Here is a 22,012-nt window from a genome sequence, read left to right on the forward strand (position 1 = left end):
CAAATACCTTATTATTATCTATCCTGATGCCTAGTCACTTTACCCTGCCTTCATGTCCATATCTACCTCAAATACCTTATTATTATCTATCCTGATGCCTAGTCACTTTACCCTGCCTTCATGTACAGTGGGGAAAAAAAGTATTTAGTCAGCCACCAATTGTGCAAGTTCTCCCACTTAAAAAGATGAGAGAGGCCTGTAATTTTCATCATAGGTACACGTCAACTATGACAGACAAATTGAGGAAAAAAAATCCAGAAAATCCCATTGTAGGATTTTTAATGAATTTATTTGCAAATTATGGTGGAAAATAAGTATTTGGTCACCTACAAACAAGCAAGATTTCTGGCTCTCACAGACCTGTAACTTCTTCTTTAAGAGGCTCCTCTGTCCTCCACTCGTTACCTGTATTAATGGCACCTGTTTGAACTTGTTATCAGTATAAAAGACGCCTGTCCACAACCTCAAACAGTCAGACTCCAAACTCCACAATGGCCAAGACCAAAGAGCTGTCAAAGGACACCAGAAACAAAATTGTAGACTTGCACCAGGCTGTGAAGACTGAATCTGCAATAGGTAAGCAGCTTGGTTTGAAGAAATCAACTGTGGGAGCAATTATTAGGAAATGGAAGACATACAAGACCACTGATAATCTCCCTCGATCTGGGGCTCCACGCAAGATCTCACCCCGTGGGGTCAAAATGATCACAAGAACGGTGAGCAAAAATCCCAGAACCACACGGGGGGACCTAGTGAATGACCTGCAGAGAGCTGGGACCAAAGTAACAAAGCCTACCATCAGTAACACACTACGCCACCAGGGACTCAAATCCTGCAGTGCGAGACGTGTCCCCCTGCTTAAGCCAGTACATGTCCAGGCCCGTCTGAAGTGCATTTGGATGATCCAGAAGAGGATTGGGAGAATGTCATATGGTCAGATGAAACCAAAATATAACTTTTTGGTAAAAACTCAACTCGTCATGTTTGGAGGACAAAGAATGCTGAGTTGCATCCAAAGAACACCATACCTACTGTGAAGAATGGGGGTGGAAACATCATGCTTTTGGGCTGTTTTTCTGCAAAGGGACCAGGACGACTGATCCGTGTAAAGGAAAGAATGAATGGGGCCATGTATCGTGAGATTTTGAGTGAAAACCTCCTTCCATCAGCAAGGGCATTGAAGATGAAACGTGGCTGGGTCTTTCAGCATGACAATGATCCCAAACACACCACCCGGGCAACGAAGGAGTGGCTTCGTAAGAAGCATTTATAGGTCCTGGAGTGGCCTAGCCAGTCTCCAGATCTCAACCCCATAGAAAATCTTTGGAGGGAGTTGAAAGTCTGTGTTGCCCAGCGACAGCCCCAAAACATCACTGCTCTAGAGGATATCTGCATGGAGGAATGGGCCAAAATACAAGCAACAGTGTGTGAAAACCTTGTGAAGACTTACAGAAAACGTTTGACCTGTGTCATTGCCAACAAAGGGTATATAACAAAGTATTGAGAAACTTTTGTTATTGACCAAATACTTATTTTCCACCATCATTTGCCAATAAATTCATTAAAAATCCTACAATGTGATTTTCTGGATTTTTTTTTCTCATTTTGTCTGTCATAGTTGACGTGTACCTATGATGAAAATTACAGGCCTCTCTCATCTTTTTAAGTGGGAGAACTTGCACAATTGGTGGCTGACTAATTACTTTTTTTCCCCACTGTACATATCTACCTCAAATGCCTTATTATTATCTATCCTGATGCCTAGTCACTTCACCCTGCCTTCATGGACATATCTACCTCAAATACCTTATTATTATCTATCCTGATGCCTCGTCACTTTACCCTGCCTTCATGTACATATCTACCTCAAATACCTTATTATTATCTATCCTGATGCCTCGTCACTTTACCCTGCCTTCATGTACATATCTACCTCAAATACCTTATTATTATCTATCCTGATGCCTAGTCACTTTACCCTGCCTTCATGGACATATCTACCTCAAATACCTTATTATTATCTATCCTGATGCCTAGTCACTTTACCCTGCCTTCATGGACATATCTACCTCAAATACCTTATTATTATCTATCCTGATGCCTAGTCACTTTACCCTGCCTTCATGGACATATCTACCTCAAATACCTTATTATTATCTATCCTGATGCCTCGTCACTTTACCCTGCCTTCATGTACATATCTACCTCAAATACCTTATTATTATCTATCCTGATGCCTAGTCACTTTACCCTGCCTTCATGTACATATCTACCTCAAATACCTTATTATTATCTATCCTGATGCCTAGTCACTTTACCCTGCCTTCATGTACATATCTACCTCAAATACCTTATTATTATCTATCCTGATGCCTAGTCACTTTACCCTGCCTTCATGTACATATCTACCTGAAATACCTTATTATTATCTATCCTGATGCCTAGTCACTTTACCCTGCCTTCATGTACATATCTACCTCAAATACCTTATTATTATCTATCCTGATGCCTAGTCACTTTACCCTGCCTTCATGTACATATCTACCTCAAATACCTTATTATTATCTATCCTGATGCCTAGTCACTTTACCCTGTCTTCATGTACATACAGTTGAAGTCAGAAGTTTACATACACCTTCGCCAAATACATTTAAACTCAGTTTTTCGCAATCCCTGACATTTAATCCTAGTAAAAATTCCCTGTCTTAGGTCAGTTAGGATCACCACTTTATTTTAAGAATGTGAAATGTCAGAATAATAGTAAAGAATGATTTATTTCAGCTTTTATTTCTTTCATCACATTCCCAGTGGGTCAGAAGTTTACATACACTCAATTAGTATTTGGTAGCATTGCCTTTAAAATTGTTTTACTTGGGTCAAACGTTTCGGGTAGCCTTCCACAAGCTTCCCACAATAAGTTGGGTGAATTTTGGCCCATTCCTCCTGACAGAGCTGGTGTAACTAAGTCAGGTTTGTAGGCCTCCTTGCTCGCACACGCTTTTTTAGTCCTGCCCACACATTTTCTATAGGATTGAGGTCAGGGCTTTGTGATGACCACTCCAATACCTTGACTTTGTTGTCCTTAAGCCATTTTGCCACAACTTTGGAAGTATGCTTGGGGTCATTGTCCATTTGGAAGACCCATTTGCGACCAAGCTTTATTCCTGACTATATATCCTGATGCCTAGTCACTTTACCCTGCCTTCATGTCCATATCTACATCCAGTACCTTGTACCCCTACACATTGATCTGGTACTGGTACTCCCTGTATATAGCTCCACATTGATCTGGTACTGGTACTCCCTGTATATAGCTCCACATTGATCTGGTACTGGTACTCCCTGTATATAGCTCCACATTGATCTGGTACTGGTACTCCCTGTATATAGCTCCACATTGATCTGGTACTCCCTGTATATAGCTCCACATTGATCTGGTACTGGTTCTCCCTGTATATAGCTCCACATTGATCTGTTACTGGTACTCCCTGTATATAGTTCCACATTGATCTGGTACTCCCTGTATATAGCTCCACATTGATCTGGTACTGGTACTCCCTGTATATAGCTCCACATTGATCTGGTACTGGTACTCCCTGTATATAGCTCCACATTGATCTGGTACTGGTACTCCCTGTATATAGCTCCACATTGATCTGGTACTGGTACTCCCTGTATATAGCTCCACATTGATCTGGTACTGGTACTCCCTGTATATAGCTCCACATTGATCTGGTACTCCCTGTATATAGCTCCACATTGATCTGGTACTGGTACTCCCTGTATATAGCTCCACATTGATCTGGTACTGGTACTCCCTGTATATAGCTCCACATTGATCTGGTATTGGTACTCCCTGTATATAGCTCCACATTGATCTGGTACTGGTACTCCCTGTATATAGCTCCACATTGATCTGGTACTGGTACTCCCTGTATATAGCTCCACATTGATCTGGTACTGGTACTCCCTGTATATAGCTCCACATTGATCTGGTACTGGTACTCCCTGTATATAGCTCCACATTGATCTGGTACTCCCTGTATATAGCTCCACATTGATCTGGTACTGGTACTCCCTGTATATAGCTCCACATTGATCTGGTACTCCCTGTATATAGCTCCACATTGATCTGGTACTGGTACTCCCTGTATATAGCTCCACATTGATCTGGTACTGGTACTCCCTGTATATAGCTCCACATTGATCTGGTACTGGTACTCCCTGTATATAGCTCCACATTGATCTGGTACTGGTACTCCCTGTATATAGCTCCACATTGATCTGGTACTCCCTGTATATAGCTCCACATTGATCTGGTACTGGTACTCCCTGTATATAGCTCCACATTGATCTGGTACTGGTACTCCCTGTATATAGCTCCACATTGATCTGGTATTGGTACTCCCTGTATATAGCTCCACATTGATCTGGTACTGGTACTCCCTGTATATAGCTCCACATTGATCTGGTACTCCCTGTATATAGCTCCACATTGATCTGGTACTGGTACTCCCTGTATATAGCTCCACATTGATCTGGTACTGGTACTCCCTGTATATAGCTCCACATTGATCTGGTACTGGTACTCCCTGTATATAGCTCCACATTGATCTGGTACTGGTACTCCCTGTATATAGCTCCACATTGATCTGGTACTCCCTGTATATAGCTCCACATTGATCTGGTACTGGTACTCCCTGTATATAGCTCCACATTGATCTGGTACTCCCTGTATATAGCTCCACATTGATCTGGTACTGGTACTCCCTGTATATAGCTCCACATTGATCTGGTACATTGTTCAACCTCCCTCTCAAAAGCCTGGAAGGGATGAGAGAGCCAAGCCTGTGGGTTCATAGCTTCAACCTCGCAGCACACTCACACACACACACACACACACCAACTGATTAATGGATGCTGAATGTATATTGTCTCTTGCTTTGTTTGCTCTTTTCCATATTATTTCTATCTCTGATAAGCTACCCAGGAAAGGGCTGAAAATAGCCCTTATTAATATATGTAGCCTTAGAAATAAGGTTCATGAAATCAATAACTTGCCAACATCAGATAACATTCATATATTAGCCATTTCTGAGACTCACTTAGATAATTCCTTTGATGATACATCAGTAGCAATACAAGGATATAACATCTATAGAAGAGACAGGAGTTGTTGCTATATTACAGAGCCATATCCCAGTAATGCTTAGAGAAGATATCATGTCTAGTGTTATTGAAGTACTGTGGCTGCAGTTTCACCCGCCTCATCTAAAGCCTATTAATCTGGGGTGTGGCTATACACCACCAACTGCTAACAGTCAGTATCTAAATAATGTGTGTGAAATGCTTGATAGTGTATGTGATGTAAACAGAGAGGTCTACTTTCATGGGGACCTGAATATTGACTGGTTTTCATCAAGCTGTCCTCTCAAGAGGAAGCTTCTCACTGTAACCAGTGCCTGTAATCTGGTTCAGGTTATTAATCAACCTACCAGGGTGTTTACAAACACTACAGGAACAAGATCATCCACATGTATTGATCAAATTTTTACTAATACTGTAGAACTTTGTTCTAATGCTGTATCCGTACCCATTGGATGCAGTGATCACAATATAGTGGCTCTATCCAGGAAAGCCAAAGTTCCAAAAGCTGGGCCTAAAATAGTATATAAGAGATCATACAAAATATTTTGCTGTGACTCTTAAGTGGATGTTATATTTGTTGGTCTGATGTGATTGGCCTCTGTAGCTCAGCTGGTAGAGCACGGCGCTTGTAACGCCAGGGTAGTGGGTTCGATCCCCGGGACCACCCATACACAAAAAATGTATGCACGCATGACTAAGTCGCTTTGGATAAAAGCGTCTGCTAAATGGCATATTATTATTATTATATTAATAAGGAGCATCCAGACGCTGCACTTGATGAATTTATGAAATTGCTCCTTCCAATTATTGATAAACATGCACCTGTTAGGAAACAGACTGTTAGAACTGTTAAGGCTCCATAGATTGATGAGGAATTGAAAAACTGTCTGGTTGAAAGAGACGGGGCAAAAGGAGTGGCTAATAAGTCTGACTGGCTGACTTACTGCAAATTGAGAAATGATGTCACTAAACTTAAAAAGAAGAAAAAAACGGTATTATGAAGCCAAGATCAATGATACAAATTCAACTCCATCTTTCATCGAATAAGATGGCTTATTCATCACAAAACAATTTGATGTTGCTAATTATGTTAATGATTACTTCATTGCCAACAACGAACAGTGAGCCATCATACTCATGCATAAAAAAAACAAATAATGAAAGAAAAGAAAAGCATTGTAAGTTTGAATTTTGTAAAGTTAGTTTGGAAGAGGTGGAAAAATTATTAGCGATCAATAATGACAAACCTCCTGGCATTGACAACTTAGATCGAAGGCTCCTGAGGATGGTAGCTGACTCTATGGCCACTCCTATCTGTCATCTGTAATCTGAGTCTAGAGCAAAGGGGGGTGGGAAAGTACGGCCCGCGGGTCGTTTCCAGCCCGCCGGGCACTTCAATCCGGCCCGCCGGGCATTTCAATCCGGCCCGCAATAATTTTTGTACATTTATTAAAAATGATTAGATTGGAGTTACGATTTTTGGCCTAAAATTACTCATTCCATGATGTACAAACAACCTCCAATAGATGGCGCTGTAGCCTGGTCTGTATTTGGGCCTACAGTCAGATTCAGAATGCGCTCAGTCATCATGGCCACTTCATTGCTTGACGACTTTTGACTTGAAAAATGAGTGCTGTGAAAATGAGAAAAGTGGACTCTGAATGTCGTGTGTTTAAAGAAGAATGGACAGCAAAATACTTTTTGTGGAGAGGTTGGAGTCTGTTTGATTGAGTGTGTGGACAGGTGTCTTTTATACAGGTAACGAGTTCAAACAGGTGCAGTTAATACAGGTAATGAGTGGAGAACAGGAGGGCTTCTTAAAGAAACTAACAGGTCTGTGAGAGCCGGAATTCTTACTGGTTGGTAGGTGATCAAATACTTATGTCATGCAATAAAATGCAAATGAATTACTTAAAAATCATACAATGTGATTTTCTGGATTTTTGTTTTAGATTCCATCTCTCACAGTTGAAGTGTACCTATGATAAAAATTACAGACCTCTACATACTTTGTAAGTAGGAAAACCTGCAAAATCGGCAGTGTATCAAATACTTGTTCTCCCCACTGTATTATATAGAGCCATGAGTGGATGGAACTCCCTTCCATCTTATATGTGTACTGCATTAGCATCAAATAGCTCCTGCGATATGCAACTTTTCAGGGAAGTTAGGAACCAATATACACAAGCAGTTAGGAAAGCGAAGGCTAACTTTTTCAAACAGAAATTTGCATCCTGTAGCACTAACTCCAAAACGTTTTGGGACACTGTAAAGTCCATGGAGAATAAGAGCACTTCCTCCCAGCTGCCCACTGCACTGAGGCTAGGAAACACTATCACCACCGATAAATCTACAATAATCGAGAATTTCAACAAGCATTTTGCTACGGCTGGCCATGCTTTCCACCTGGCTACCACTACCCCGGCCACCAGCTCTGCACCCTCCGCTGCAACTTGCCCATGCCCCCCCCGCTTCTCCTTCACACAAATCCAGACAGCTGATGTTCTGAAAGAGCTGAAAAATCTGGACCCCTACAAATCATCTGGGCTAGACAATCTGGACCCTTTCTTTCTAAAACTAGCCGCCGAAATTGTCGCAACCCCTATTACTAGCCTGTTCAACCTCTCTTTCGTAACGTCTGAGATCCCCAGAGATTGGAAAGCTGCCGCAGTCATCCCCCTCTTCAAAGGGGGTGATACTCTAGATCCAAACTGTTACAGACCTATATCCATCCTGCCCTGCCTTTCGAAAGTTTTTGAAAGCCAAGTTAGATCACAGATCACCGACCATTTCGAATCCCACCGTACCTTCTCCGCTATGCAATCCGGTTTCCGAGCTGGTCATGGGTGCACTTCAGCCACGCTCAAGGTCCTAAACGATATTATAACCGCGATCGATAATAGACAGTACTGTGCAGCCGTCTTCATCGACCTGGCCAAGGCTTTTGACTCTGTCAACCACCGCATTCTTATTGGCAGACTAAATAGCCTTGGTTTCTCAAATGACTGCCTCGCCTGGTTCACCAACTACTTCTCAGATAGAGTTCAATGTGTCAAATCGGAGGGCCTGTTGTCTGGACCTATGGCAGTCTCTATGGGGGTGCCACAGGGTTCAATTCTTGGGCCGACTCTTTTCTCTGTGTATATCAATGATGTCGCTCTTGCTGCTGGTGACTCTCAGATCCACCTCTACGCAGACGACACCATTTTGTATACATCTGGCCCTTCATTGTACACTGTGTTAACAAACCTCCAAACGAGCTTCAATGCCATACAACACTCCTTCAGTAGCCTCCAACTGCTCTTAAACACTAGTAAAACTAAATGCATGCTCTTCAATCGAGCGCTGCTGGCACCCGCCCACCCGACTAGAATCACTACTGTCGACGGGTCTGACCTAGAGTATGTGGACAACTACAAATACCTAGGAGTCTGGTTAGACTGTAAACTCTCCTTCCAGACTCACATTAAGCATCTCCAATCCAAAGTTAAATCTAGAATCGGTTTCCTATTTTGCAACAAAGCCTCCTTCACTCATGCTGCCAAACATGCCCTCGTAAAACTGACTATCCTACCGATCCTTGACTTCGGCGATGTAATTTACAAAATAGCCTCCAACACTCTACTCAGCAAATTGGATGTAGTCTATCACAGTGCCATCCGTTTTGTCTCCAAAGCCCCATATACTACCCACCACTGTGACCTGTACGCTCTCGTTGGCTGGTCCTCACTACATATTCGTCGCCAAACCCACTGGCTCCAGGCCATCTATAAATCACTGCTAGGCAAATCCCCGCCTTATCTTAGCTCATTGGTCACCATAGCAACACCCACCCGTAGTATGCGCTCCAGCAGGTATATCTCACTGGTCATCCCCAAAGCCAACACCTCCTTTGGCCGCCATTCCTTCCAGTTCTCTGCTGCCATTGCAAAAATCTCTGAAGCTGGAGACTCTTATCTCCCTCACTAACTTTAAGCATCAGTTGTCAGAGCACCTTACCGATCACTGCACCTGTACACAGCCCATCTGAAATTAGCCCACCCAACTACCTCATCCCCATATTGTTATTTATTTTGCTCATTTGCTCCCCAGTATCTCTATTTGCACATCATCTCTTGCACATCTATCATTCCAGTGTTAATACTAATTGTAATTATTTTGCACTATAGCCTATTTATTGCCTTACCTCCATAACTTGCTACATTTGCACACACTGTATATATATTTTCTGTTGTATTTTTGACTTTATGTTTTGTTTTACCCCATATGTAACTCTGTGTTGTTGTTTTTATCGCACTGCTTTGCTTTATCTTGGCCAGGTCGCAGTTGTAAATGAGAACTTGTTCTCAACTGGCTTACCTGGTTAAATAAAGGTTAAATAAAATAAAATAAAAATATATAGCGGAAGTGAACAGCAAACCTGGTTTCTAAAAACAAATCAAGCAACAACTCACAACGGCTCTCCCCTATGTGACCTACTTGTTGTGTGTATGTATTGACATGTATGTGTAACTGACAGATGCACACACACACTACATGTTAATGTTTTTAAATGTATATAAATTGTAAAGTATTTTGTCTGTAATGTCGTTTTCGTTATACGTCGGACCCCAGTAAGACTAGCAGTCGCCATTGGCGTCGGCTAATGGGGATCCTAATAAATCCCCCCCAAAAAAACTTGAGGGTTTCCTTTAATGGACGCTTCTCTAATGTCAAACATGTAGGGTGTGGTGTACCGCAGGGCAGATCTCTAGGCCCTCTACTTTTTTCTATTTTTACCGATGACCTGCCACTGGCATTAAACAAAGACTGATGATTCAACCATATGTGTCATCAACCCCAGATAATGAAGTCCCTGAAACCCTTAACAAGGAGTTGCAGTCAGTTTTGGAATGGATGGCCAGTAATAAACTGGTCCTGAACCTCTCTAAAACTAAGAGCATTGTATTTGATACAAATCATTCCCTAAGCTCTAGACCTCAGCTGAATCTGGTACTGAATAGTGTGGCTGTTGAACAAGTTAGGCACAGCTCTGACACACACCCCACCAGACATGCCACCAGGGGTCTTTTCATAGTCCCCAAATCCAGAACAAATTTAATAAAGTGTCATTATTATATAGAGCAATTATTGCATGGAACTCCCTTCCATCTCATAAGGCTCAAATGAATAGAAAACCTGGTTTAAAAAAAAAGATAAAGCAACATCTCACGGCACAACGTCTCTCCCCTATTTCACCTAGATATTTTGTGTGTATGTATTGATATGTGTGTGCTGTTTTTAAATGTATGTAGTTCTGTCCTTGAGCTCTTCTTGTCTATTAATGTTCTGTATTATGTCATGTTTTATGTTTTGTGTGGACCCCAGGAAGAGTAGCTGCGGCTTTCGCAACAGCTAATGGGGAGCCTAATAAAATACCAAATAGGACAGAAGAGGCGAGAGTAGTGTGAGAGAGAGAGTGAAGATTGCGATGGCACATGACCATATGGGTAGGTGCTGAGCGGTTAGGGTTGGAGGAACGGGAGACAGAAAAGGTAACATAGTAGCTATCAGAGACCTGGAGGGGGGTTGCAGTGAGATTAGTAGGCGACAAGCCTCTAGTAAAGATGAGGTCAAGCGTGTTGCCTGCCTTGTGAGTTGGAGGGGATTGGGAAAGGGTGCGGTCAAAAGAGGCAAGGAGGGGAAAGAGAGAGTTGGAAAGAAATTAATCAAAGGCAGACGTCGGGAGGTTGAAGTCGCCAAGTACGGAGACCGGTGAACCATCGTCAGGAAATTAGCTTATCAAGGTGTCAAGCTCATTGAGGAAATCTCCAAGGGCACCTGGTGGGTGATAGATGACAACAATGTTAAGCTTGAGTGGACAAGTGACAGCATGAGGAGATGGACAGGTGAGAGAGGGAGAAAATAGAAAATCTCCACTTAGGAGAAATGAGTGGATCTGTGCCATCACCACAACGACCAGATGCTCTTGGACTATGAGAGAAAATGTGGTCAGATGAAGAAAGAGCAGCTGGAGTAGCAGTGTTCTCTGGGGTGATCTATGTCTCCGTCAGGGCCAAAAAGTCAAGGGACTGAAGGGCAGCATAGGCTGAGATGAACTCTGCATTCTTGACCGCAGCTTGGCAGTTCCAAACGCTGCCAGGACCAGGAATTCCACATGGGTTGTGCACACAGGGTACACTACACTAGAAGGGTTGCAGCCAAGGGGTGGGGAGCGTCTGTAAAGCCTACAGGGAGAGATGATCAGGTATAGAAAACACACACAGTGTTTAGACCCTTTGACTTTTTCCACATTTTGTTACTTTAAAGCCTTATTTTCAAACGGATTAAATATTTTTTTCCCTCATCAATCTACACACAATGCCCCATAATGACAAACCAAAAACGGGTTTTTAGAAATGTTTGCAAATGTATTTAAAACACTGAAATATCACATTTACATATTTATTCAGACCCTTTACTCAGTACTTTGTTGAAGCACCTTTGGCAGCGATTACAGCCTCGAGTCTTCTTGGGTATGATGCTACAAGCTTGGCACACCTGTATTTGGGGAGTTTCTCCCAGTCTTCTCTGCAGATCCTCTCAAGCTCTGTCAGGTTGGATGGGGAGCGTCGCTGCACAGCTATTTTCAGGTCTCTCCAGAGATGTTCAATCGGGTTCAAGTCTGCGCTCTGGCTGGGCCACTCAAGGACATTCAGAGACTTGTCCCGAAGCCACTCCTGCGTTGTCTTGGCTGTGTGCTTAGGGTCATTGTCCTGTTGGAAGGTGAACCTTCGCCCCAGTCTGAGGTCCTGAGCGCTCAGAAGCAGGTTTTCATCAAGGATCTCTCTGTACTTTGCGCCGTTCATCTTTCCCTCGATCCTGACTAGTCTCCCAGTCCCTGCTGCTGAAAAACATCCTCACAGCATGATGCTGCCACTACCCTACTTCACTGTAGGGATGGTGCCAGGTTTCCTCCAGACGTGACGCTTGGCATTCAGGCCAAAGAGTTCAATCTTAGTTTCATCAGACCAGAGAATCTTGTTTCTCATGGTCTGAGAGTCCTTTTGCTGCCTTTTGGCAAACTCCAAGCGGGCTGTCATGTGCATTTTACTGACGAGTGGCTTCCGTCTGGCCACTCCACCATTTTTGGTACCCTTCCCCAGATCTGTTCCGACACAATCCTGTCTCGGAGCTATATGGACAATTCCTTCGACCTCGCCCTGTGGGACCTTATATAGACAGGTGTGTGCCTTTCCAAATCATGTCCAATCAATTGAATTTACCACAGGTGGACTCCAATCAAGTTGTAAAAACATCTCAAGGATGATCAATGGAAACAGGATGCACCTGAGCTCAATTTCGAGTCTCATAGCAAAGGGTCTGAATACTTACGTAAATAAAATCTGTTTTTTATTTTTAATAGAAATCGGCAAAAATTCATAAAAACCTGTTTTCGCTTTGTCATTATGGGGTATTGTGTGTAGATTGATGAGGAAGAAAATGTATTTAATCCATTTTAGAATAAGGCTGTAACGTTAAAAAAATGTGGGAAAAGTCAAGGGGTCTGAATACTTTCCGAATGCACTGTAGTTGCCAAAGCTACAAAAATAGCAACAATTAGATAATCTGGAAATAACTAGGTAAGATATTCCAGTGAGAGAATGGTGTGGAGCCTTCCTTGAAGAGCAGAGTGGTGTGGAGCCTTCCTTGAAGAGCAGAGTGGTGTGGAGCCTTCCTTGAAGAGCAGAGTGGTGTGGAGCCTTCCTTGAAGAGCAGAGTGGTGTGGAGCCTTCCTTGAAGAGCAGAGTGGTGTGGAGCCTTCCTTGAAGAGCAGAGTGGTGTGGAGCCTTCCTTGAAGAGCAGTGTGGTGTGGAGCCTTCCTTGAAGAGCAGAGTGGTGTGGAGCCTTCCTTGAAGAGCAGAGTGGTGTGGAGCCTTCCTTGAACAACTCGGCAGGTCTTTGTTTCAGCGACAAAACCGCCACTGACACGACCGCCGTTTATAGCAGCCGCTGAGAAACCAGGGGAAACTGAAGTACTAACACTCATTGCTAATTGCCTAGCAGAGGTGGAGAGCACACCTCCCTGTACTAATTGCTAATTGCCTAGCAGAGGTGGAGAGCACACCTCCCTGTACTAATTGCTGATTGCCTAGCAGAGGTGGAGAGCACACCTCCCTGTACTAATTGAAACCACTCCCCCTCCAGTACAGCCACTGATTACCAAAACAAGTCCCAAATTGGTCCTGGTTGATGTGTCAACATCCTCTGCAAATTATGAGCAGTCAGCAGTTCACACACCAAGTAGCCCACTGGAGGAACCGGCAGCACTTAAAGTAGATGGCCCTAGCTAGCAACAAGACAGCACTAGACCACAACAGATAAAAATTATACTTATCACTCCTGCATATATCAGGAGTCCTCTAGCTATAGGATGAAGTACGTTATAGGAGTAACTCTGGTGGCCTGAAGCAGTCTTCCTCACCCCGAGTCCAACTGTGGGAGTCAGTTGGAGCCCCGGGGGGGCTCCAACTGACTCCCGGGGGGGGGGGGCGCCCTGCCGTCATATCACAGGAGTCAGTTGGAGCCCCGGGGGGGGGGGGGGGGGGGGGGGGGCCTGCCGTCATATCACAGGAGTCAGTTGGAGCGCCGGGGCGCCCTGCCGTCATATCACAGGCCTGCAGCCCCGGGGCGCCCTGCCGTCATATCACAGGAGTCAGTTGGAGCCCCGGGGGGGGGCGCCCTGCCGTCATATCACAGGAGTCAGTTGGAGCCCCAGGGGAGCGCCCTGCCGTCATATCACAGGAGTCAGTTGGAGCTTCGGGGGGGCGCCCTGCCGTCATATCACAAGAGTCAGTTGGAGCCCCGGTGGGGGGGGGCGCCCTGCCGTCATATTACAGGAGTCAGTTGGAGCCCCGGGGGGGCGCCCTGCCGTCATATCACAGGAGTCAGTTGGAGCTTCGGGGGGGGCGCCCTGCCGTCATATCACAGGAGTCAGTTGGAGCCCCGGGGGGGCGCCCTGCCGTCATATCACAGGAGTCAGTTGGAGCCCCGGGGGGGCGCCCTGCCGTCATATCACAGAAGTCAGTTGGAGCCCCGGGGGGGCGCCCTGCCGTCATATCACAGGAGTCAGTTGGAGCCCCGGTGGGGGGGGGCGCCCTGCCGTCATATCACAGGAGTCAGTTGGAGCTTCGGGGGGGGCGCCCTGCTGTCATATCATAGGAGTCAGTTGGAGCTTCGGGGGGGGGGCGCCCTGCTGTCATATCATAGGAGTCAGTTGGAGCTTCGGGGGGGGGCGCCCTGCTGTCATATCATAGGAGTCAGTTGGAGCCCCGGGGGGGGCGCCCTGCCGTCATATCACAGGAGTCAGTTGGAGCTTCGGGGGGGGCGCCCTGCTGTCATATCATAGGAGTCAGTTGGAGCTTCCGTCATATCACAGGCCTGCAGTATTAAAGCTTAATAACAGCCACACCAAACCAAACCTTCACAAAATGTTTCTGAACTTTATCAGGGTAATATCAAAAGTAAGTCCAGCTATTGACTAAAGGACAATATGAGCAGAAGAGCGAATGTAAACCAGGAAAAAACCCACTACCCTCCCGTGCCCAAAAAAAACCCACTACCCTCCCGTGCCCAATAAAAACCCACTACCCTCCCGTGCCCAAAAAAAACCCACTACCCTCCCGTGCCCAAAAAAAACCCACTACCCTCCCGTGCCCAATAAAAACCCACTACCCTCCCGTGCCCAAAAAAAACCCACTACCCTCCCGTGCCCAAAAAAAACCCACTACCCTCCTGTGCCCAATAAAAACCCACTACCCTCCTGTGCCCAATAAAAACCCACTACCCTCCCGTGCCCAATAAAAACCCACTACCCTCCCGTGCCCAATAAAAACCCACTACCCTCCTGTGCCCAATAAAAACCCACTACCCTCCCGTGCCCAATAAAAACCCACTACCCTCCCGTGCCCAATAAAAACCCACTACCCTCCTGTGCCCAATAAAAAGACACACAACCCTCCTGTGCCCAATAAAAAGACACACAACCCTCCTGTGCCCAATAAAAAGACACACAACCCTTCCCAAAGCTAAAAACCCACTACCCTCCTGTGCCCAATAAAAAGACACACAACCCTTCCCAAAGCTAAAAACCCACTACCCTCCTGTGCCCAATAAAAAGACACACAACCCTCCCCTATTTTGGACCACCCCTCCCCCAGTAAATGTCCATCTGTCCCTAAAGCACACTTATTGCCTACATGATTATTACTTTGATTTTTTTCCAAACGGCAGCCAAGCATCGATTATCATGTCACCAGAATAAGACCCTGGATATTTATTGGAAAGGAGCATCAAGCTCATCACTGTGCACTTTCACCACCCTGTAAAGTTCATCATAATTTAGCCTATTTTTATTTTTATTTTTTATTTTATTCCACCTTTATTTAACCAGGTAAGCCAGTTGAGAACAGGTTCTCATTTACAACTGCGACCTGGCCAAGATAAAGCAAAGTAGTGCAATAAAAACAACACAGAGTTACATATGGGGTAAAAAAAACATAAAGTCAGAAATACAACAGAAAATATATATACAGTGTGTGCAAATGTAGCAAGTTATGGAGGTAAGGCAATAAATAGGCTATAGTGCAGAATAATTACAATAGTATTAACACTGGAATGCTAGATGTGCAAGAGATTATGTGCAAATAGAGATACTGGGGTGCAAAAGAGCAAAAATAAATAACAATATAGGGATGAGGTAGTTGGGTGGGCTAATTTCAGATGGGCTGTGTACAGGTGCAGTGATCGGTAAGGTGCTCTGACAACTGATGCTTAAAGTTATTGAGGGAGATAAGAGTCTCCAGCTTCAGAGATTTTTGCAATTCGTTCCAGTCATTGGCAGCAGAGAACTGGAAGGAATGGCGGCCAAAGGAGGTGTTGGCTTTGGGAATGACCAGTGAGATATACCTGCTGGAGCGCAGACTACGGGTGGGTGCTGCTATGGTGACCAATGAGCTAAGATAAGGCGGGGATTTGCCTAGCAGTGATTTATAGATGGCCTGGAGCCAGTGGGTTTCATCTGTAGTTTAATAAACTGCATGCTTTCCCAACAAGTCGTAGTGGGAGGACCACACAACATGTCATCGCGTGACTCCAAGTTTATTATGATGGTTATTATAGCAATATATGCGCATAAAAGCATTTCAACCAACATTTCTCGCATAATGATTTTTACCAACACAAAAAGATCTCACCTTGTCAAGCGTATGGATCGTTTACTGTTTCCATCAGACCTGTCATGACATCTAACCCTAACCTAGCTAGTGATGCTAAAGGTTGGATGGAAACCTAGCTAGTGATGCTAAAGGTTGGATGGAAACCTAGCTAGTGATGCTAAAGGTTGGATGGAAACCTAGCTAGTGGTGCTAAAGGTTGGATGGAAACCTAGCTAGTGGTGCTAAAGGTTGGATGGAAACCTAGCTAGTGATGCTAAAGGTTGGATGGAAACCTAGCTAGTGATGCTAAAGGTTGGATGGAAACCTAGCTAGTGGTGCTAAAGGTTGGATGGAAACCTAGCTAGTGATGCTAAAGGTTGGATGGAAACCTAGCTAGTGATGCTAAAGGTTGGATGGAAACCTAGCTAGTGGTGCTAAAGGTTGGATGGAAACCTAGCTAGTGATGCTAAAGGTTGGATGGAAACCTAGCTAGTGATGCTAAAGGTTGGATGGAAACCTAGCTAGTGATGCTAAAGGTTGGATGGAAACCTAGCTAGTGATGCTAAAGGTTGGATAGAAACCTAGCTAGTGATGCTAAAGGTTGGATGGAAACCTAGCTAGTGATGCTAAAGGTTGGATGGAAACCTAGCTAGTGATGCTAAAGGTTGGATGGAAACCTAGCTAGTGATGCTAAAGGTTGGATGGAAACCTAGCTAGTGGTGCTAAAGGTTGGATGGAAACCTAGCTAGTGATGCTAAAGGTTGGATAGAAACCTAGCTAGTGATGCTAAAGGTTGGATGGAAACCTAGCTAGTGATGCTAAAGGTTGGATGGAAACCTAGCTAGTGATGCTAAAGGTTGGATGGAAACCTAGCTAGTGATGCTAAAGGTTGGATGGAAACCTAGCTAGTGATGCTAAAGGTTGGATGGAAACCTAGCTAGTGATGCTAAAGGTTGGATGGAAACCTAGCTAGTGATGCTAAAGGTTACATCACCACTCCCCCTCACTACATCAACACACCCCCCCTCACTACATCACCACACCCCCCCTCACTACATCACCACACCCCCCCCTCACTACATCACCACACTCCCCCTCACTACATCACCACACCCCCCCTCACTACATCACCACTCCTCCTCACTACATCACCACTCCCCCTCACTACATCACCACACCCCCCCTCACTACATCACCGCTCCCCCTCACTACATCACCACACCCCCCTCACTACATCACCACTCCCCCTCACTACATCACCACACCTTCCCTCACTACATCACCACACTCCCCCTCACTACATCACCACACCCCCCCTCACTACATCACCACACCCCCCTCACTACATCACCACACCCCCTCACTACATCACCTCACTCCCCCTCACTACATCACCACACCCCCCTCACTACATCACCACTCCCCCTCACTACATCACCACACCCCCCCCACTACATCACCACACCCCCCTCACTACATCACCACACCCCCCTCACTACATCACCTCACTCCCCCTCACTACATCACCACTCCCCCTCACTACATCACCACCCCCCCTCACTACATCACCACACCCCCCCTCACTACATCACCACACTCCCCCTCACTACATCACCACACCCCCCTCACTACATCACCACACCCCCTCACTACATCACCTCACTCCCCCTCACTACATCACCACACCCCCTCACTACATCACCACTCCCCCTCACTACATCACCACTCCCCCTCACTACATCACCACACCCCCCCTCACTACATCACCACTCCCCCTCACTACATCACCACTCCCCCTCACTACATCACCACACCCCCCCTCACTACATCACCACTCCCCCTCACTACATCACCACCCCCCCTCACTACATCACCCTCCCCCTCACTACATCACCACACCCCCTCACTACATCACCACACTCCCCCTCACTACATCACCACACCCCCCCTCACTACATCACCACACCCCCCTCACTACATCACCACACCCCCTCACTACATCACCTCACTCCCCCTCACTACATCACCACACCCCCCCTCACTACATCACCACACCCCCCTCACTACATCACCACACCCCCTCACTACATCACCTCACTCCCCCTCACTACATCACCACACCCCCCTCACTACATCACCACACCCCCCCTCACTACATCACCACTCCCCCTCACTACATCACCACTCCCCCTCACTACATCACCACCCCCCCTCACTACATCACCACACCCCCTCTCACTACATCACCACACCCCCCCTCACTACATCACCACTCCCCCTCACTACATCACCACTCCCCCTCACTACATCACCACACCCCCTCACTACATCACCTCACTCCCCCTCACTACATCACCACACCCCCTCTCACTACATCACCACTCCCCCTCACTACATCACCACACCCCCTCTCACTACATCACCACACCCCCCCTCACTACATCACCTCACTCCCCCTCACTACATCACCTCACTCCCCCTCACTACATCACCACACCCCCCCTCACTACATCACCTCACTCCCCCTCACTACATCACCACACCCCCCCTCACTACATCACCTCACTCCCCCTCACTACATCACCACACCCCCTCTCACTACATCACCACACCCCCTCACTACATCACCTCACTCCCCCTCACTACATCACCACTCCCCCCCTCACTACATCACCACTCCCCCTCACTACATCACCACACCCCCTCACTACATCACCTCACTCCCCCTCACTACATCACCACACCCCCTCACTACATCACCTCACTCCCCCTCACTACATCACCACACCCCCTCTCACTACATCACCACACCCCCTCTCACTACATCACCACACCCCCTCTCACTACATCACCACACCCCCTCTCACTACATCACCACACCCCCTCTCACTACATCACCACACCCCCTCTCACTACATCACTATAGCAGTACACTATAGGGAATAGGACACCATTTGGGAGACAGCCCATGTGGGATGTGTTGTTACCAGCTCAGTGTGTTCTGGTTGAGAAACGTACCAGGTCCGTGAACCCTGTCTCCCTGTGTTCTGGTTGAGAAACGTACCAGCTCTGTGAACCCTGTCTCCCTGTGTTCTGGTTGAGAAACGTACCAGGTCCGTGAACTTGATGCTGCTGATGAGGCTCCTGGGTAGAGTGATGGTGCCGTACTGTGGATGGACGAACAGTATACCCTCGGTGAAGAAGCTCATCTTCCCTGAAATACACACACACACACAGGAGGTTCAAGGAACAACATTATTCACATTAACTACAGACTAACTCATCAACTAATCAACTAATGAACTGACACACTGACTGGCTGGCTGGCTGGCTGGCTGGCTGGCTGGCTGGCTGGCTGGCTGGACACGCTCGAGTGGATCACTTTTATCAAGTCGGTGACCATCGCTGGTACCGCCTTTTAAAGTATGTTGCATTATGGGGATAAAAATTGTCCGACTTGTTACAAAATGAATGTGATCAAAAGGTCTGCAGTTGCTCTTCACCAGCTTCCTCCTGCAGCCATCGCCTGCATTGTGGGAGGCTCTATTGTCAACCAGTCATTAGGGGATTTCTTTTTGACCCACGGGAACGTGACCAAAGACATGATTGAGACAGGAACCGACTTTGCCGCAGTTCACGTATACAGTGGATATGTACAAATGAATGTGATATTTGAGGCTCTCTCTCTGCCCAATTGACTGCACAATGTACACACTTATATTTTCAGGTTGTTAGTGTGCGATATGGGGGGTTAGAGACATTATACAGTGCCTTGCAAAAGTATTCATCCCCCTTGGCGTTTCTCCTATTTTGTTGCATTACAACCTGTAATTTAAATTGATTTTTATTTGGATTTCATGTAATGGACATACACAAAATAGTCAAAATTGGTGAAGTGAAATGAAAAAAATTACTTGTTTCAAAAAATTCTAAAAAATAAATTACGGAAAAGTGGTGTGTGCATATGTATTCACCCCCTTTGCTATGAAGCCCCTAAATAAGATCTGGTGCAACCAATTACCTTCAGAAGTCACATAATTAGTTAAATAAATTCCACCTGTCTGCAATCTAAGTGTCACATGATCTGTCACATGATCTCAGTGTATATATACACCTGTTCTGAAAGGCCCCAGAGTCTGCAACACCTCTAAGCAAGGGGCACCACCAAGCAAGCGGCACCATGAAGACCAAGGAGCTCTCCAAACAGGTCAGGGACAAAGTTGTGGAGAAGTACAGATCAGGGTTGGGTTATAGAAAAATATCTGAAACTTTGAACATCCAACGGAGCACCATTAAATCCATTATAAAAAAATTGAAAGAATATGGCACCACAACAAACCTGCCAAGAGCGGGCCGCCCACCAAAACTCACGGACCAGGCAAGGAGGGCATTAATCAGAGAGGCAACAAAGAGACCAAAGATAACCCTGAAGGAGCTGCAAAGCTCCACAGAGGAGATTGGAGTATCTGTTCATAGGACCATTTTAAGCCGTACACTCCACAGAGCTGGGCTTTACGGAAGAATGGCCAGACAAAAGCCGTTGCTTAAAGAAAAAAATAAGCAAACACGTTTAGTGATCGCCAAAAGGCATGTGGGAGACTCCCCAAACATATGGAAGAAGGTACTCTGGTCAGATGAGACTAAAATTGAGCTTTTTGGCCATCAAGGAAAACGCTATGTCTGGCGCAAACCCAACACCTCTCATCACCCCGAGAACACCATCCCCACAGTGAAGCATGGTGGTGGCAGCATCATGCTGTGGGGATGTTTTTCATCGGCAGGGACTGGGAAACTGGTCAGAATTGAAGGAATGATGGATGGCGCTAAATACAGGGAAATTATTGAGGGAAACCTGTTTCAGTCTTCCAGAGATTTGAGACTGGGACGGAGGTTCACCTTCCAGCAGGACAATGACCCTAAGCATACTGCTAAAGCAATACTTGAGTGGTTTAAGGGGAAACATTTAAATGTCTTGGAATGGCCTAGTCAAAGTCCAGACCTCAATCCAATTGAGAATCTGAGGTATGACTTAAATATTGCTGTACACCAGCGGAACCCCATCCAACTTGAAGGAGCTGGAGCAGTTTTGCTTTGAAGAATGGGCAAAAATCCCAGTGGCTAGATGTGCCAAGCTTATAGAGACATACCCCAAGAGACTTGCAGCTGTAATTGCTGCAAAAGGTGGCTCTACAAAGTATTGATTTTTGGGGGGGTGGGGGGGGGGGTGAATAGTTATGCACGCTCAAGTTCAGTTTTTTTGTCTTATTTCACAATAAAAAAGATTTTGCATCTTCAAAGTGGTAGGCATGTTGTGTAAATCAAATGATACAAACTCCCCCAAAAATATATTTTAATTCCAGGTTGTAAGGCAACAAAATGCCAAGTGGGGTGAATACTTTCACAAGCCACTGTAAAGAACAACTTTTCTAGACAATGGCAACACCACCATGTTGCACTGAGCCTTGCTGTTGGAAACCAGTGTCCCCGACTTTCGGCTGTCGCAGATGCACCTCCCCCGACGTGACTCCTCAACTTTAGTCTATAAAATCAGTTGCTTTCGCCTTACCACTCAAACGAGCCCACCAACTGACTGACTGGACTGACTGGCTGGCCGTGTTCGAGGGCATCAAAACGACTGCAGGCAACTGCCGACTGACTGATCTACAAAT

The 22,012-nt window shown here is 45.7% G+C and overlaps 1 protein-coding gene across 1 annotated transcript in view; it reads right to left on the bottom strand.

The window, feature by feature from the left end:
* Window positions 1-19,255: 19,255 nt before the first annotated feature.
* The window catches only part of LOC311123537 (dynein axonemal assembly factor 9-like), a gene marked incomplete at both ends in the record, with an annotated part of 43,976 nt that continues 41,219 nt past the window's right edge, over window positions 19,256-22,012 (bottom strand). Inside the window, 2 exons of the mRNA XM_084197785.1 lie at window positions 19,256-19,276; window positions 19,454-19,557. Coding sequence (XP_084053911.1) covers window positions 19,256-19,276; window positions 19,454-19,557 — 125 coding nt within the window. The remainder of the gene's footprint in view (window positions 19,277-19,453; window positions 19,558-22,012) is intronic.

Source organism: Coregonus lavaretus (assembly GCF_964263955.1).
Source record: "Coregonus lavaretus genome assembly, contig: HAP1_SCAFFOLD_1852, whole genome shotgun sequence".
NCBI lineage: Eukaryota > Metazoa > Chordata > Actinopteri > Salmoniformes > Salmonidae > Coregonus > Coregonus lavaretus.